The following is a 19,575-nucleotide window of genomic DNA, read 5'->3' as shown; positions in this document are numbered from 1 at the left end:
TAAAGAAACATTCTAATTATTATCAATGTTGAAAACAGTTGTGCTGCTTAAGATATTTATGGAAACCATGATACAGTTTCTTCAGGATCTTCAACTCATGTTGAATGATTAGTGAAATTGTGACAATGTTCTGTGTCAATAAATTTTTTCAATTATATGAAACCGATTTTAAGCGTGATAATTAAGTGGTTAACTACTAAATCAAACTGAAGGAGAAACTTCAAATACCAATTAGAAACCAGTAAGAATATTGCGGTACCTGGTGAGGAAGCCTGGTAGATTAGTTGGTCTTCTTCTCGCTCGGGTACAACAGTGTGACAAACAGCCATCATGGTCAAAAACTCACAGATCTGGGGGCATGTGGGCTATAGAAAAGGACAGATTTTAACTATTAACATACATGTTGCACAAGAACCTGTGTTTTAATATCCCAGGTATAACAGAGGACACCTAAAAAGCTCTTACATGGTTCTTCTCAATGTTCTGGATAAGTGCAGGATCATCAAACTCAGTAGAATTATGACTTGTAGAGGGAAGATGACTGCAAAAAGACAGACAGAAGTAAGATGTAATGGACAACATAATTTCATAATGCACATTATCCTCTGCGTAATATTTGCCAGGGTACAGGACAGATAGAATCAGCGGCATCTGACCTGAAGTCCTCCATGGATCGATCGCATTCCAGGTCTGGGAAGTGCCTGGAGACAGCGTTATAGATCAGTGGCCACTCACACAAATATAAACAAAAAGTAACAGATCAATGCACTCTAATAGAGCTAGAACGATGCAAAGCACAAGGATAATGTGAGTGTATTGATGTACGAAAGCAAAAGAACACCACAATTACCCGTATGTAATTCCAGCTATGGTGCACTTCTTAAAGTGCATGATGTTGCAGGTGAGAGTGCCAGTCTTATCTGAAAATAGATATTTTACCTGAAAAAGAAAAGGACAGTGAATGAGGCGTACTGGAGTCAAGGTAGATTAACATTTGTAAAAGTTAACAAGAAGAGCTTCTCCTCACTTGGCCTAGTTCTTCATTCAGATTGGATGTTCGGGCCATAGCGGGAGTGTCTGTCTCGGCATAATACATCTCAACATCCTGTAAATACGCAGGAAGAACAAAGCATTCATTCATAACGGTTGAAATTCTAAGGTTTCAGTCTGAATCACAGTTCTCTGCTCATGGTTTTGGTACCATTTGAAAAATGTATTTTAACATTGAGTGATGCAAAAAATAACTCTAGAGAGGAGCATTTTGATAAATATATGCACTGTATTACACATTCATTATATTTTTTACTTAACCTATTAGTGATGTATTCATTATTTAGTGTATGTTTGAATAAATCTGTCATGAAAACAAGTCATTACAGTTTTTTTTATCGTTTAAATGTTTATATTTCACCAATCCCACCATCAAAGATTTTCGGTTTCGCCCCAAAATTTTCATTTCGGTGCATCGGTGATATTTAGTCTTATTTTACCCAGTTAATGAAGAGAGCCTGTGTGAATTTGACCACTTCTAGAGTAACCAGTAGGCTGATTGGTATCAGGTTGTTATAGAGGATGATGAAGGTCAGCAGATTGTACCAGAAGTTCAGGGAGATGTCACCTGGATAGACAATGACATAAGCTTATTTTATAAACATTAACATATGCAAAATTATCAAAACCATTTATTTAGGGCTAGTATGTGGCAATAAGTGAAAAGGTAGAATAAATATTATGAATCCACATCTAAAAGTGGAAAAAAATACATTTACCTGCACGGGAAAGGTACCAGCAAGCCTTATCCGTGTGCTGTTCGTTCCATATGGCGGCCCCGATGGAGCTGACCAGCGCCATGACCAGGAGAATCCCGAACAGAACCAGGATCTGCATGTTTGTCACACGCTCCACATTAGAGCGTTTCAGTGGAGCTTTAGTGGAATTCTGCAGGATGGAAACATTATATTAATGCTCTATACACTACCGTTCAAAGGTTTGGGGGTCAGTAAAAATTATTTTTAATTAATTTGAATAATAATGAATGCAGCCTTGGTGAGCATTAGAGACTTTACATATATAATAACCCCATGTTTTAATCTATACAAGTTACTAAAATAGTCTAGACTGTATCAAATATGTATCTGATTATGATTAACCTTTACAAAAAAAGTACTGTGTCATTGTAAATGACTGCAATACCATAACACTCTGATCATACATATCACACATATCATTTCTTTCAAATAATTCTTTTTTTTCCTGTTACTAATTTTTTTTAAAGAAAACTCCTTCATTACTCATTTGTTATGTTCCCAAAAGTTATTTTAGTATTATTTATATACTATTGCTGTATTTATTCATATTTTAGAATTTTTCTGTTTTCATTTTAAGTTTTAGTAATTTTTATGTGCTTCTGTCATTTTCGTTTGTTTTTTAAATATTTCTGTTTAGCTTTTATATTTATTTCAGTTTTAGTAATTTTATTACTTCAACTTATTTTATCATTTTATTTCAGTTTTTTTTCAATTAACGAAAATTACTTTAATAGTTTTAGTTAACAGTAACAAATCCAGCTTTTTTGAGATCACTTACCTGCATGAGTTTAGAATCATGTCCAGTGTAGACTACAATTCCCACAACCCACTGCGTGTTCCTGAGCTGGGCGCCTCGTAACAGCACCTGGTCCGGCCCGAGTGGAACTGGGCTGTAATTCAAGCACATGGTCACTGAATGAATTGTGTGTATGTGTGTTATATTTTAAATTCACACTATTTCAAATAGTGAATTGGCGTACTTGAGGTTGTCTAAGCGCAGTGTTCCAGTGAAGTCGTACAAGTGTCTGTTTGGCCCCTCACATTCAAGACGACCAGCCAAAGCTATCAGTTCCTCCAGAGACTGAAAACTAGCTGTGAGTGAAAGACCCTGGAACACAAGAAACAAAAAAACAAGTATGTTCAGAGCTCCAGATTAACATTTGAGAGCAATAACGCCGGTGCCACAAAGATTGTGAGTTTTCCTACCTCATACTTTAGTACAAAAAAAAGTCAACCTTTGACAAAAAATAATTTCTTGATGATTTGGTATTTTATAATAGTAATTTCATAATATCTGAATATAAACGCAAAAGCAAAACATGTGGAAAAAAAAAATATTAGAAAGTGGTAACCTTTTTAAATAAAAGTGTTTGTTTTCCTATATCTTGAAACTTTTAGTTTTACATATGGGAACAATCTTTGAAGGATGAAAAACAATTTTTTTTTGTAACCACATTAAAAATAACATTTAAATTGGATAATATTTAGAGCTTCGAAGTGCTGGAAAAAGTGTGAAGCACTTCAAAGTCCTTTAAAAGTGCTTGAATTTTACTCTCAAAAGGTTGTAAAAACCCTAAAATGAATAATGTAAAAACACCCGACTGTTTCTGCCACAATACCACGGTTACAGTTAGTGCTACTACATTAAATCCATGGTGAATGCTGGTGATTTGTGGAGTGAAAAGCCTTCTATCACTTGTCCGTTCATGTAGTCGTGCTTCATCGTCGTGTAGTAACAGTATCACATAATCGAGATCGCCCCGTGAGTAAACCTGTTCTGAGATCGCGCTGCGATGTCAATTCTTGGTCCGAGCTGATAAACAGTCTGTGCAGCTCAAACAAGCAGAGAGGTTTCGTTCTACTTTTGTTTCGTTTGGTGTTTCTCATATGCAACAGAAATAGCAGCTCTTATCAATTGAGAAACGTGGTGGTGGCGCCAGTGTGACATCTAACTAAATTTAGTCGGACCAACAGGGAAAAAAGTGGCAAAATGCGACCATTTGGTCGCAGTATGCAGCCCTGATGTTACACTCTTAGAACACATTATACAAAACACACGACTTTTATAATATGTACCTGTCGGATCTTTAGGTTGGTCTCGCCATCTAAGTTGGATGTTTCAGTATAGCACATCGCCTGAGGCTCACTGTGAGAAAAACAGCCGCAGATTATGAACTCAAAACAGCACCACACAAATATAAACACAACACACACAAATATTTAACTGAAACATATTCCCCAAATCATGATTACAACTTATTTTTCAGAGCTGTAAAATCACACTACAGCACGACAAACTCCACGGATACACACACAAATACAGTGCGGTGCTGACCTGGAGGACACTATGACCATGTCAGCCGGGAGATGCTGGCCATTGGTCACCTTGACTATGTCTCCCACTGCCACCTAGTGGGCAGGTGCAGCATTGCAACAGCATGAGGAGGGAGAAAATTAGATTAAGAAATAGATCGCAGTGCTTGGAAACAAAGAAAAGAGGAGCAACAAACAGAAGGATGTAAAAAAAATGAAGAGAAAGTAAAAAAAAAAACAGCAGTGAGAGGTGAACTGAAAAAAGCAGGTGTTACCAAAACATAAATGAAAGCATCATTGACCGAAAGGAGGGAGATACAAAAGAAGTAGAATGAGAAAAAAAAAGATGCAGAAAGAGGCAAAGACAGGGTTACCTGCTTCCATATGATGGTCTGCCATGCTCCGTTACGCAGTACTAGGAAACAATGACATCATCAGAAAAATTCTCCTCATGAATATATAAACCATATATTAAAATGAATATACAGGTATAGAATACAACTAGAAATGTACTTTATAAGAGGCTATATTTGCCCCTAAATGGGAACTTTTCTAAATAGATATCCCATTGTGTGTTAAGTCAAATATTTAAAATAATTATGAACAATTATGGATGCTAATTCTAAAAAAAATTTTTTATAAAGTCTAGGGATGCACTGACATTAAAATTCTGACCAATAACAAAAGGACAATAATTATGTTCATTAATTATAGCAGATAAATAGACGATAATAAAATTCTATACTATTTCGCACAATTCAACTTTTTTTTTTAATCGGTTAAATGCTGAAGTGATTTGGCATCACAATATTATAAATGTACATTATATACAATATTATATATAAAAAATTTAAAATGATTTTGTTACATTTAACATTATTAAATTAAATGATTAAATTTGGTAAGCTAAATGTAAAAACATTTTAAGTATTAATAATGATCAATATCGTATATATTAATGGTGTTTTCAGAGCTTTAATTAAAAAACACTTCATATTAGCTGCAAGTGAATATAGATATTTGACAAATATAGGTCACTACCATGACTGCAATGATTAGCACTAAACCCATAACTTGAGAGGCCAAATATAGTATTTCAAAAAATAGAAAATGTCACGTGATAAAGCCCTTCTAGCCCTCAAATTTTCCGGGGCATTTTTGTTACTTTAAGTGGCATTTTTGCTCTGAATTGCCTTAGTTCATTTTTAACCCAGTTACACAGATATGATTGTAACACTCAACCTGTTGTCTTCTTCTTGTTCACCGTATTGTCTGCTTTATGTCTTTTCTGTGAGAACACAACACGTGACATATCATCAGCATTGTTCATACAAAATTTCAACTGAATTTCAAAGACAATGCACTTATCCAGTGTTGTCAAAACAAGGTCTGGACAGTTTAACGTCAATGCAGCGCTCCATTCAGCAGAATACTCACATAATCCTCAATGATCTCCTTGATCCCAGCCACTGTCAGAATAAAGATAAGGGGCACCAGCGTTGTGTAGCGACCCGTTGGGGAGACATCAGGGATTTGCTGCATTTGAAAATGTACACAAATAAACATAAAATGAGATACTTTACTCTGGTAGTACAACAACATGCTTTGGGAAAGCCTCATTTACAATGAAAAAGATAAGGTAGCAAAAACAGAATCTTAATCTGTATGGCTTCACAAGATCTGGAATATAGTGTACAAGCTGTATAGACCGCTCTTATGATAGTTATGGTCCTATGGTCCTAGTCATCTCCCATTGTTACGAGTACATTATCAAAATATCTTCATTTGTGTTCCACAGAAAAAGAAAAAATGTCATACAGATTTGGAATGACATGAGGGTGACTGAGCCTTGGAAAGCACTGTATTGAGTAACCAACATGACACAAAGAAGAAACCTTTTAGCTATTTAGCTCACTCTTTTTCCATGCAATATTGGCCTATCTAGTCTGATCACGTGGCAGCGGTTATTGAGAGTGGATAGTGACTCATAGTGGATGAGAGTAAAATAGTGGACCACTTCCAAAAATGGATATAATACACAAATGGCCGTGTTGGCAAATGACCGAAAAGTCATATGGTCAGCATAAGCAGTATGGTTCCTCAGATGGATATCCCTTTTGAAAGAGACCAACATGAGCAACATTTTTTACTTTGAGGTCCTCAAAACAAAGAAGATGCAGTTCATACAGATGTCTGAGCATCCCAAGTGTCATACCTGCATAAGAGCGATGAAGAGGAAGAAGGCATTAGCCGCTCGCCTGATCTGTTCGTACAAGAACCGTGGCAGGAAGGTAAGGATCCCGTATTTAGCCGTGCTAGAGGGAGAAAAGGGAAAATTGATGTGTTTAAAAGCAATCTATCAGCTTTAAACTATTTTAAAACATCTATATATACAACCAGGGCCATAAGAGCACAAATTTAGGATTAGCTAAAAAAAAAAAAAAGCACTCGTAAGTGTTTTGACACAAGCCAGGATCCATATGCTTTCACAAACACCTGACAGTTCATTGCTCACTGCATTAAATTTAGATAAACAATCCCAAAATAAGTGTTTGGCCTGTTAGGATGGATGTTTCTCGGCATGCCTGTCAATTATCTGTATTGATCAAACTCCTAAGTAGCTCTTGAATAGCTGATTGCGGCAGTAAATGTTTTACAGTCATTAAAATAGCTGTTAAAAATCCCTAAAAATAACCTCCGGGACTACAAATTTGCCTCCGTCCCAAGGCTGCCCATCTAAATCTAAAGAGGAGTCAGTATTTGTTTGTGTGGGTGTTTTATATCCGCATCTGGAGGCACTTATTGCGTAAATCAAATCGTAAGCATGTTTCTAAAACACAGCATGTGTTCTTGTGCTAGCGTGGTCCTCTTTGTAAACATGACACCCTTCTGGGCTCATAGGCATTGAGTTCACAGCCTAACACACCCAGCGTAACCCACACTAGGCATCAAACAGCAGCTCTGTAGCTGACCTGGAAGTACGACAGGCTATCGCTGACATCAAAGAGTGGCTGAAACCATTCATATGATCCCCTTCATTAACATTCAGCGGTCCAATCACACACACAGAAACCCAAACCGGCGTCGCCATAATGTGTAGTACCTGGGGTTACCCTAAAAGACTGATATGGATGATTGCTCTGCTGGATTTGTTGATCTGGTTACTTTGTGATTGACAGCTGACCATTTGATGCCAATGCAATGGGAAGCAGAAACCAGTTGGTAAATAAAACATGAAGATTAAGGCATAAGATAATTCTTATTAAAATTTCCACTGCTCCAGTCAGAGAGGCATTATGCTGAGAAACTGACGAGCAGAAAAGGTCAGAGCTCCACCTGAACGGAAATTAGCCAATGACAAAAGAGCTACGGATTTCTAGGCCCGCCTTAATGTTGTTGCAGGAACCAAAATAGAGCCTTTTAGAGCAGAATCAAATCTTTGGAATATACTGGCGGATCGATGAAGTGTGCGTGGGTGAGTGTTTTCGGGACTGAGAGGCTGATTTTGTATGAGCTTCCATATTATGGCACTAATATGAAAGTGGTCTGGGATCCAGATCTATCAGGCTTTTGTTACAAGTATTGACCTATCATTTTCAGAACACAATCATATACATAAAGATTCAAACAGTGCCATTTTGTCATCAGCAGAATTTCAAATATCAAACGGATTTAACAGCCATCAAACAGATAAAGAAACACTCAAGTCTTTAGAGGACTTGGGCACTTTGGAGACCAAAATACTTTTTGTTCAGGAACTGCAGATGAACTCTAGCCAGGCACGGCCCGGAACATGACCTTGGTGTACTCACAGGAAATCTCTGATGGAGTACTTCGCTTAATGGAAGCTATTCAGATGTCGCGTTCAATGCATACTTGCATACATTTAGCATGGAATTTCCCTGAGGGAAAACCTTAACTTGATTAAAGCAGTTTCTGTAATCAATCTCATAGCATTAGAGGTTAATAAGATGATCTTTATGTTGGACCATAAAGTGTTGGAACAGCGGTGTTGAGGCATTAAATACAATGCGCTTAATTAATAATTAGTCAAGAATAACGGGTAAAAATCTTACTCGAAATACAGGAAAAATGGGAGGAGTGACTGGCTGATCACACTGTCAATGGGATATTGCCCCTCTTTGAAGTGCGCAAATCTTTCAGAATGAGTCAAACTGGTGAAAATGGACAGGCTAATTATTAAGTTAACAACTTAATCACTCTGATACAATCACTTCAGGTCATGTCCAAAATCAAAATGAACTTGAAGTTACTTGAAAACACTAAATGAACTGTGAACGAGCTGCTTTTTGAAGGGAAAAAAATGAAGGAGCATTTCAAGCCAACATCAACAGACTATTGTTCACTGAGAATCTGACATCTTTAATTTTGTATAGCTTTAATTTATTTGATAATAAAAGACATACAAAATTTAGAGTTATTTTTGAACCAACGCAAAATATCGCATTTTATTATTATAATTATAATTTTTTGTGTGTAAAAACACAAAATTGATGAGACTTTTAAGCATGATAAAAATGTTCAGCAGTATATTCACTACCGTTCAAAAGTTTGGGGTCATTCAGCTATGACGCATCAAATTGATCTAAAGTGACAGTAAAGACTTGTTACTTGATTTCAAATAAATGCTGTTCTTTTGAACTTTTTATTCATCAAGGAATCTTGAAAAACAAATATGCATCACGGTTTCCACAAACCTATTAAGCAACACAACCTTTTTCAACATTGATAATAATAAGGAATGTTTCTTAAGCACCAAATCAGCGTATTAGAATGATTTCTAAAGGATCGTGTGAAACTGAAGACTGGAGTAATGATGCTGAAAATTCAGCTTTGCCATCAGAAGAACAAATTACATTTTAAAACATATTCAAATAGAAAATAGTTATTTATAAATTGTAATAATACTTCACAATATTGCTGTTTTACTGTATATATTTATTTATTTTCAAATAAAGGGAGCCTTGGTGAGCATAAGATACTTCTTTCAAAACCATTACTGACCCCAAACTTTTTAACATTAGTGCAAATAAACAAAATAAGCAAAAATATTGTAGTATTGTTTTCTTGTTGATAGTGCAAGTTAAATGCTGATCCTTTGCATTTATATTAGACTAACAACAAAGAGGGGAGTCTGCCTTAGAGAACTGCAACAAACATACAATAGTTTGTAGTATCTTTAACATTCTTTTAAAACTGCAAATTTACAGTCACAAAAATACCACAATAACGGATACTTGATCATGTTCAGTTTAAACAAAGAATACCCTAAGAGCACAATAAAACAAGCTAGAATAAATTCAAACTGCAATGTAACATTTTCCTGTTCCGTACAATAAAGACTTAAATGAACTCACCTGACATGGTTGTCACAAAATTTGGTGGTTTGGGCTCGGTTGAGCAGAACGATCCGCGCTGTGGCATCTATCGGGTCTGCCTGTGATGTGGTTCCGGACATCTCATCCTCTGCCTTGCGGTAGCCGGCGGCCGAGCACGCGGGTCCTGCACCGTTCGAGTGATGGGAGAGAGGCGAGGCTAGCGTGAGTGTGCGTGGAAGAAGACAGGAGGAAGAACAGACATAGAAAATGTATGTAGTTTACAGTTCAGTGCGCTGGCCACTAAACACTACTACTGTGTGCTGATGCAAGCCGCCCCTGGTGTCAATGACGTTTCCCTCTGTGCAACGCCCTCCCCGTCTCTTTCATTTTCCCCCCATCCTCCTCCTCATCATCATCATCATCATCGTCCTCATCATCATCCACGAGCAAAAGCTCCGTCACCAATACAGCAATACGCGCGACGCCCACGGGACCCCCTGTATAGAATGTGCTGATGGGAGCACAATGGCGCAGCAAACACCTTTGTAGGAAACCTTGTGCATTTGTTTATCTTTATAAAAGCCTCTTTATTCCGTGGAAACACCTGTTTATTCACGATGCGCTGAAACGAAAAGCAACGAGACAATGTCTGTGTCTCAAAACCTAGCAAGCTGCCTACCTAGACAGCATTTTAGTCACCATACGCGCCTGATTCGAACATTTGTAATACTATGTCGGAGACATAACGCGTACATCTTTCCCATTATAAAGCGTTGCGTAGCCGTTTTTTGTTTTGTTTGTTTTGTTCTGACGCTCTGCAGAGCTACTCTAACAACTTCATTTTCGCCGTCCGAGTGAAATAAAATGATTTTACAAGTAAAATATAATTAAACTTACGTTAAATCACAGTCATAATATTTTCGTATAATAATTCTATTTATAATAATAATAATAATAATATTTAATTTCTAACCATGTGTATATTAAATAATACTTCATTTTAAAATGAATTAAATTAAATAAATTGAAAAATAATATAAATGAATCGATAAAAATAATGTTATTTATTCAGGAGTAGCCTCGAGCTTACAACTGATTGGTCCGTGAGGTAAACGTTATGCGATGACGTACGGCTTCGATGCGTCCAGAGTAGAAGCGATTGCGGCGCGTCGCGTGGGGTTATTCTTGTTTGAGACGCAGCCACAGCGATTCCCTCTCAAATGTTGCAGCATCACAGACCGCTGCCAAATGATTATTTCCCGCACATAATAAATAATGTACGCTCGGTAAATAACAACTCTGTCTGGAATGTGACAGGAGAGTTTACCCAGCTGCTGCATGATCGAAAGCGGGCGTGGAGAGATGGACTACTCGCGTCACTTCTCCCATTCCAGTCAGGCTCTCTAATAAACAAGCCCCAAACCCTCTCCCACCGTGTCATTTGGGTCAATCTGTGGACGTTTTTATGAGGCTCCACTCCGATGTCTTTGCAGTGACAGAAGATGGTTTCCCTCCAGACAGCGCGCTTTCTCTGTCCGTTTCTAACTACAGCACTACCCGCAGTCAGACAACACAAAAACCTTACATTTAAAGGCGCAGGCACAGCTCGGGAGTCACACCGGTGTCCACAATATGGATCGAAAGGCACTAAACCATGCACTAAACGTGCTAACTTTTACTTCCTGGTCATTTGCTCCTCCTTGTAATGATGGAAATTTTACCTGAAGGCACAAATATGCTACGTTGTTTCTCAAAGGGTTCGTGTTTGAAGGTCAAATAGCAGTAATAGGAACATTTAAAAGGTTAAGACAGCTTACAAAGATTAAAACAAACGTGGATAGGGGAACAAATAAAGGTTTAAGAATACGTCATTAAAAACATATACACCACTGATCTGAATATTGTGGGATTTATGGATTATTATTAACATAGGCAACATATTATATTATTGTTAACCGAAAGATTTTGCCCTAATAAACCATAAAGATATTGACGTCAACAAAATATCAGCCTATTTTAAAAAAAATAAATGTATTAATTTTGTGATAACTGTGTTTATGTCAACACTGTAAATAAACACTATTTGTTTATTTGATTATTTGCATAAGACAGTTGTCACAGCAAATGTGGATAAGGGAACAAATGAAAAAGTTAAAGAATATAATTAGACAATTTCACATATCTTATATAGAAAGAGATTGAAGCAAAGTTGGAAGTAACAATATTTCCTGTTAAAATGTAAAATTTATAATGCATGTAACTTCTCATGGTAAAAGGTAAGGAAGTACAATAGAAGACATTACAAAATTATATTTATATTAGTGCTGTCAAATCGATTAATCGCATCTAACAAAAGTTTGTGTTTATATAATAGATGTGTGTGAGTGTGACACATATATTATATAAACAAACTTTTATGTTAGATGCGATTATTCACGATTAATCGATTTGACAGCAGTATATATTTTTATGAGGCTCCACTGTGTCTTTGCAGTGACTGAATATGGTTTCCCTTCAAAAAATAAATAATAATAATAAAAAAAATATATATATATATATACATTTTTTTAATTTTTTAATTTTTTATTATATATATATATATATATATATATATACATATAAATTTGACCTTTTATGTATTTGCTGCTAATTTGCTTGCAAGTAAACAGTATATGAATGTTGCGTGAGACTTTTTCCCCCATCTTGAACCATATCTAACCCTTTATCTGCAAGTCAATCTGGCAAAACCATAAACCACAAAAATCAGCAAAAACATACCCACATGATCATGCTGGGCTGTATCTCCATCAGATCTTTTTGCTTTCTGTAATCTGCATAGTTCTCTTGCATGTAAATGCACGGTCTTAAGTTACGAGGTGCAGGGTGTAAATATAGCAAGCACCCATCTCTTTAGTGTCAAAGCCCAGCTTGACCGCTGATAACTATCTAGTCACTGACTGAGAATTGTGTGAACTTGTACTTATGTGCGGTGTTGCGTATTTTAGTGCAGAAGACACTGGCCCTTAAAAGTGTTTTTAAGGAGTCATAGATTATGTCTAATGTCTCTTTCAAGGTGACTTCAGACTTAATTGCAACAAGAACTACAGCTGTGAACTAGTGGGTATAGTTTAAACTACAGTGGCTCTCAACTGGTTCTACTTCAGGATTCAGATTTTACATTGGACATCAAATACCATTATTATACAAAATGTATAAATATATAAAAATATACTTAAAATCAAACATGAGACATATTAAAATTACAATTATAACGCATAGATCCAATAATATGCAGTATTATTAACATGACACTGGGTCAAATATGGTATTATTATTAGCCATAAGATTTTGCACTTGCATATTTAAGGTTCAAAATAAATAAGCCTTATATTAATTTGTATTTTTTAAATTAATAAGAATATTAATTTTGCTATCCTAACTAGAATGCACAATTATACACTCTAAAGGCCCGTTCACACCAAAAAAAACTAACTATATTAACGTCCACACCAATGGACGATGGCATTCTGTTTATTATAAGCGCATGCTGCAGTTACATTGTCTGTCACTTTAAATGCTCAAGCTCTTTAAAGGTGAACTAAGTAACTTTTTTTACCTTAACTGAACAGCTTCGGAGTCATTGGAATGGTTATATTACTTATTTCGGGTTGAATGGTGGTCGTTTCGCACCCCCCTGGTGCCCCTGAGCGGAAAATGCGCACTTGCAACTTTGAGCCGGCGGGCCGCCGCGTCAGGAAGTCTCGCGTGATATCAGGTCTCGCGATGTAAACAATTGCTTCATGGCCAAAAGAAATCTGCTAAAATGCTGTCATTATTGCGCTCCCTCACGCTGTTCGAACCCGAATGAAGAAGGCGTTTTAAAGAATGTCCCATCTGCTTTGATGTCGTTGATCTACTAGCCTCTGGTGTCTGAGAATAGCCAAAGAGTTTTTACAACAGTGTTGTCAAATATCTATACCGAAGCTATGGGGGAGCTCTAGAGAGAAACCTGCGAGCAAAAAGCGAGAATACAGTGAAGAAATCCCGAAGTTACTGAATGCAGCTTTAAAGTCTGGTGAATTCGATTTTAAGAACTATATCATTATTGTTATAGTGATCAAATGGCCCTTTAAAAGAAAAGGTTTATAGAACCTTAAAGGGTTCTGTCAGGCGCTTTATCAAGAACCTTTTAGGGGTTCCCATAAGATCATTTTATGGATTTCGTTTTAATTAATTAATTTTGTTGTAATTCTTTATTTATTTTGATTTGATTTTAAGAATTAAACAGCTTGTAAACACTTTATCACTAGAATAAAATGAAAGTGTTATGCAGTCATTTAAGACATTTCTCCTTATAGAACATTTTTGACTTTTATAATTGGTTCGTTAAAATTGAGTCAGGAACCACAGAACCCCAGTGAACCTTTTTTTCTAAGAGTGTTATTTTATTATTTGCATTTAGCATTATAATTTCCCTTCTGTGACCCACCAGTTGAGAACCACTGCTTTAAACATTTCCAGATAAAGATATCAAAGCAACCCTGACCATAGACGTTCATTAGAGTTCCTAGGACGTACTCTGAACTAGGGCCAAAGAATCAGGATTGACACTTTTCATCACATCTCCCGCTCTGAATGATCACTCTCTTCCTCTCACACTTTCATTTTCTCTTTCCTCTATACTTCTTCTTCCAATCCCAAACTCAGCCATTCAATCTTAAAGATCGATACAAGAGATGAGATGTGGCTTTAAAGTTTATTCAGCGACAGATGAAAGCTTCAGTTACTCACTAATGGCCAGACCGGCAGACACTTTGTACCTGATAAACATCACAGAACCATAGAATCAGCAACACACTGGTAAATTATGTGCAGTACATAGACATAGACTGGACACACGCAGGCCCTGGTTAAGATTATCAACAAGTACTCAATTCACAAGTTTCCCAACATGTGCTGATAAAACAGGGAAGCTAAGAGCTGCACTGACTTTTGCCCTCAGATAAAGACCAAGAAAACAATATTGTTCCGTTTTCGTGCGACTAAATCACACCCAAACACTGTCAACAATTGATGAAGAAAAGTACGGCACAACATTTCAGCTCAAAACATGATTGAACACTTGATTTCCAAATGTAAAAAAAGATATCCTTACAAAACCGTAAGCATATTTTAATTTCTTTCTGCATCTGCGAGACGCAATATTCATTTAATTTACTTATATACAAATATATATATATATATATATATCACTGAGTTTGACCCTAGGCCCAGCGTGGGGTGAGTGTGGAGATTTGGCCATCCGCCAGCTTTTCACCACTAAAAAGCAGCATGCTTTTAAATTATGAATAGCCCTGGGTTGCATTATTCATCCCAATGCCTTTGTAACCGTGCTCACTTTACCCAACGCATTCTCTTATACCTGCATGCATTCATTCAGCGGGCCTCTCTTATTCCATGCAATATCACTGCACATCTCTCCGTCTGTATTATACTACTCTGATTAGTCAGACTTTGGTCGTGCTGTTCAAATGGGTGTCAAATTCCTCTATTGTCTAGAATTTACTGCTACGGCAACACAATGGCAGTGGAATGGGTTCAAGAGGACAGTGAACCAGCAAATCTTTATAGTGGTACAGAGGTCATCCAGACAACCAAACAAAATCCAAAGAAAGAAAATATGACATGCTCAACGAGGCTCTTCATTTGCAAACTGCATACAGCTTGTCTCCCACTAATGGGCGAGTTATTTATTCAATCCTATGGCAGGTATTTAAACATATCAATGCTGATACCTCTAATAAATGTAAAGTTTTTGTGATTTCTGAGGGTAAAGTAAAAATTAATAAATGTGATTTTTGACTGAATATTAACAAAGGCACCCTCATGTCGTTCCTACAACAAAATTGTCTTTCTTTCATGGAAAAACGTGAATAGCAAGCATTGCTGTCTCTGTTTGTCCTCGGTCATTATCAAATTATGGTGACAAATCTGTCCTTTGACTTTTCAGTTATGAAAAAGATTTCATTGAGACTTTATATATAAAAGGCATAATGTAATGTTTATTAAATACTATGAAATGGACTTTTTAAGTATATTAAGTGTCTGTATGGATGGATCATTTTGCTTAAAGCTTAAAATACCTAATTAAGAATATAACTTAAAATGCTTGTCCCTTGATTTTTTTTTTTTTTTTCTGTTCTCAATGTTAAAACTTAAAAAGTTGTAAAACTCCAAGCCAAGGTCAAAGTTCACAGTAAGAAGAGGTTGCTCAAATCAGTTCATTAAAATGCTATTGGTTTTACATTGTTTAATGTTTGTGTGAAAGATTTTCATAGAAAAAAAAATGAAATATTGATTATATTTTTATGTAAATAATACATTTATTATACAGGGTGGGCCATTTATATGGATACACCGTAATAACATGGGAATGGTTGGTGATATTAAAGTCCTGTTTGTGGCACATTAGTATATGTGAGGGGGCAAACTCCTCAAGATGGGTGGTGACCATCACATATACTAATGTGCCACAAACAGGACTTTAATATCACCAACCATTCCCATGTTATTACGGTGTATCCATATAAATGGCCCACCCTGTAGTCTGATTAGAAGTATTTTGACACCATTTGACAGTCTGATTAGAAGTATTTTTTAAATTACATTTACTTAATGTGTGAAATAAACAATAAAATTCAGGCTGTCCTTCCTTATTAACAGCAATAATGTCAATGTCAATGTTAATAAATACTCACCATCAACTTATATGGGAGAAAAATTAACTGAACTGAATTCAAAACCAGTATTTTTGGAAAGTCAACAAAATTTGAAACATTTTTTGGAGAATGACCCTGCTGTGATGACTTGTGCTTTTCAGCATTCTGCTCATGTGGAGATTAGCTACACTATCTGCTATAAGTTCTTTTTCCCTTTAAACCTAATGATGCATATTAAATGTCATGCTAATTAAATAATTAAAGCATTCTAATAAACCACTGAGGATCGATTTTATGCGGATCTATCCTAAATGTGGCATCGGTGTCAGAAGTATCAATATTTCAGGACCGATCCGCCCATCCCTTGTTCCCACATGCTCACGTGTGGCCGCTCCACCAGAAGTCCAGAAACCCTTTACCTACAGAGCCCCTCCTAGACCTGTTGCGCCCTCGGCGTGGCATGTTGGTCCCGTAGCCAAGGTGACCCACAGGTCCTGGTGGCCCCCAAGGGGAACGGGGGATGTGCTCGTAGCCTGGGTCGCTGTGCCGATGGAAAAGGGTGAATGAGGAACGAAAGCCTCTTACAGGCACAGTGACCAGGGAAGGTAATCCTCTTTCTGTCAGCTCTGCAACTTCACCTGTATCTAATCCTGACCGGGGTTTATCCCGGAGCGCAGGTGAGATTGTTCACTTACACCACCAGGCACGTCAGCCACCCGTAACCTCATGCACAAGCCATGCAAGCGTCACAGTCTGACCCCTGGCTTACTAACTAGCATCAACACCAAAAGGACTGTTATTTCTGTAATGCATTGCATGCATTTTGGTGCATCCCTTGACGCATACCATGTCTGTGTGGGGTCATTCATACAGTTTGGTGGATTTTATCTCCTCATGAAACAATACATATTTTACATAAAATGCTGATCAACTTTTCATGCATAGAATGATTAGTACCTAAGAATAATTAGATATATAAAAAAAAAAACTCAACTTCACTTTGAAATCAAGGTTACATGTATATTTTTAAACTAGCAATTTTGAGCATTAGTGTACAAATTCTTTGACATAAAAAACATAATTGTTGTGATACATATATTTTAAAGGTGTAAAACCATTCCAGTACACCCTGTTATAGTGCTACTTGCCCTTTAAAATTTTAAGCACATATGCTAAATCACATGACTTACTAGAAGAGACATCCTAGGAGGGAAAGCAACTCCATCAACAAAGGCTGCATCCGAAATCATATACCTTACCTACTATAAAGAAGGCAAAAAACAGTGACAAAATAATGTCCGAATTCACAATACTCATAAAAGAGAATATGCAAAAAGTACCCGGATAACCTACTTCTTCTTTTGAGATTCTAAAGTGCGCATGCGATGGACACTTTACTATCCCATGAGGCTTACTATTCCATGAGATTTGGACAGACGCCGACATAAAGAATCATGGCTAGGGAAAAGTTTTGTACTCTCAGGCTATAAGAGCATTGAATTCACAGAATGCCTAATTTATTTACTGTAAATGTTTGTTTTTTTGCAATATGTAATTATGTGTACAAAATTCTGTGGTATGTGCATGTTATGCATGTTGAATGTTGCTCCTGGAACAGTCTATGAAAACAAATTTCCTCTATCGAGGACAATAAAGAATGAATCTGATTTGTCAATGGCAGAGAAGCGACATAACTGATGCTGTTAGGTCACATGAGAATGACAACATGGCGAATGTAGTACATCCAGATTACATTCACACATTCATACTATATAGAACATACTTTTTAGCGGTCATGAAGTAATTACTTAATCAAAATAAGTACCTACTCAAGAAAGTATGTGATTTCGGACGCAGCCAAAGTATTAGCAAAGACTTTAGATATACAAAGACGGTGCTCTCATATTACTAAGCCCTGCATTCTAAATAAAAGAATTGGTCAATTCTTTGCCTCACTGCAGCTGCCGTTCCAGATGTGCTTATGAATGCACATGCGCATTGGCTGGTCCAGCCTGAGAAAATGTGTTGTTTTTTTTGGTCATGATTTGAACATTTAGAAACCAAATTTATGAGATGGTTGTTGTCAGATTTCATTGGTGATTTCAAATATGAAATTTATACATAGTGCTTGGTGAATAGCTTTGGAGAATTTGATGTTTCCCCATTCAAAGAGACAGGAGCTGTACTTGCATTAATGAAATAGCTGCCCGAGAGGCGTTTCAAAGATGGTCGCCGAGGTAATAGACTTGCCTTAAATGGACTTTGGTTGAACGCACTTTATAATAGCGGCTGTGCTTATAGTGCTTAGGGAAGCCTAAGTCAAAAAACTGTCTCTACCTCATTTTTAGAATACTTATCTAAAAGCATAAAACATAACATGTCCTCCACCCTGTTGTGTCAATTTATACTGGACATAAAAATGTTTATTTTTCAAATTGATTTTATGTGTCTTAAAATTCTTCCTAAATGTTAATCTCCTGCGAGCATATCTTTCCTAGCTTAGTAATGGGCTTCATTATAGCTTAAATGTTCACAAATTTCCTAGAACACATGAAATATTTGGTCAGAATTATTAGGTTATAGCCTGGGCTTGACCAGTGTGTTTTTCTCAGACAGATGTTTTCTCCTCTATGATTAAACTAATAAAAGAATAATTGAATTATTAAAAAGTTTTCAACAAACCTGCTCAGTCCACAACTGACCAAACTGTAGGAATGACCCTGTGCATGAAAGAGTGCAGAGAACGTTAGCTGTATCAGTCTATCCATGCAGTGTGGGCTGAAGGAAGGGGTGGCTTCATGCTCCTGTGAGGCTCCAAGCAGTAGCGGGAGGCAGCGGCCCGCTTGGGCAGGGCACTCACTTTTCTCAAACCTGTCTGCCAGATGGGAGCACATGTTGGATCCCACGGGCTGGTCCTGCCGGAGGGGGGAGTCCTGGCTAAGAGGGGTCAACACTAACTGTTCTGGAGGAGCCCAACAAGAGTTGCCATAAGAAAGAAACAACACAAGATATCAAGTCAGTAAGACCATAGAGCAAAACACTCTTAAAAATGAGCTTTTGAGGATCAGAAATGGTGTTCGGTACAAGCATTACTATGCAAAAGAAAGCTTTCTTAATAGAAATAGCTTTTTGTAGCGTAAAGGGACTCTCGGCATGTCAAAAAATGTCTTGTAATCTTGTTGGTTATATACAAAAAGGCTGTTGGATAAAACATATTAGCTTTACCATGCTGGCTTCCATTTGCCAGCATTTCTCTCTCTCTAACGGTCACTCTTTAATTGTGTTTGGTTCTCATTTTAGGACTTGTAGTTTACATCCTGTTTCTTTTGTCCTTCCCGCCATCATTGGTTTCCATGGTTATTCATTAATTAGCTCGCCTGTTTGTATTCAGATTGT

The 19,575-nt window shown here is 36.9% G+C and overlaps 1 protein-coding gene across 8 annotated transcripts in view; it reads right to left on the bottom strand.

The window, feature by feature from the left end:
- Positions 1–19,575, bottom strand: part of atp8a2 (ATPase phospholipid transporting 8A2) — a 60,980-nt gene that overhangs the window by 36,365 nt on the left and 5,040 nt on the right. Inside the window, exons 2-18 of one of the 8 annotated variants that reach the window (XM_084399055.1) lie at positions 19,040–19,141; positions 9,500–9,644; positions 6,337–6,436; positions 5,559–5,657; positions 5,364–5,409; positions 4,496–4,536; positions 4,144–4,217; positions 3,885–3,954; positions 2,789–2,916; positions 2,587–2,698; positions 1,770–1,938; positions 1,491–1,618; positions 1,028–1,105; positions 851–939; positions 657–701; positions 466–541; positions 260–365 (exon numbers count right to left, since the gene is read on the bottom strand). In XM_084399055.1, coding sequence (XP_084255181.1) covers positions 260–365; positions 466–541; positions 657–701; positions 851–939; positions 1,028–1,105; positions 1,491–1,618; positions 1,770–1,938; positions 2,587–2,698; positions 2,789–2,916; positions 3,885–3,954; positions 4,144–4,217; positions 4,496–4,536; positions 5,364–5,409; positions 5,559–5,657; positions 6,337–6,436; positions 9,500–9,644; positions 19,040–19,141 — 1,608 coding nt within the window. Of the gene's footprint in view, positions 1–259; positions 366–465; positions 542–656; positions 702–850; positions 940–1,027; positions 1,106–1,490; positions 1,619–1,769; positions 1,939–2,586; positions 2,699–2,788; positions 2,917–3,884; positions 3,955–4,143; positions 4,218–4,495; positions 4,537–5,363; positions 5,410–5,558; positions 5,658–6,336; positions 6,437–9,499; positions 9,678–10,787; positions 11,105–19,039; positions 19,142–19,575 lie in introns of those variants that run through there. The other 7 variants (XM_084399057.1, XM_084399061.1, XM_084399060.1 and 4 more) reach the window with 7 other exon arrangements.

Source organism: Rutilus rutilus (genome assembly GCF_951802725.1).
Source record: "Rutilus rutilus genome assembly, chromosome: 24".
Classification (NCBI taxonomy): domain Eukaryota; kingdom Metazoa; phylum Chordata; class Actinopteri; order Cypriniformes; family Leuciscidae; genus Rutilus; species Rutilus rutilus.
The sequence above is the reverse complement of the archived record's forward strand: the minus strand, read 5'-3'. Positions and strand labels throughout refer to the sequence as shown.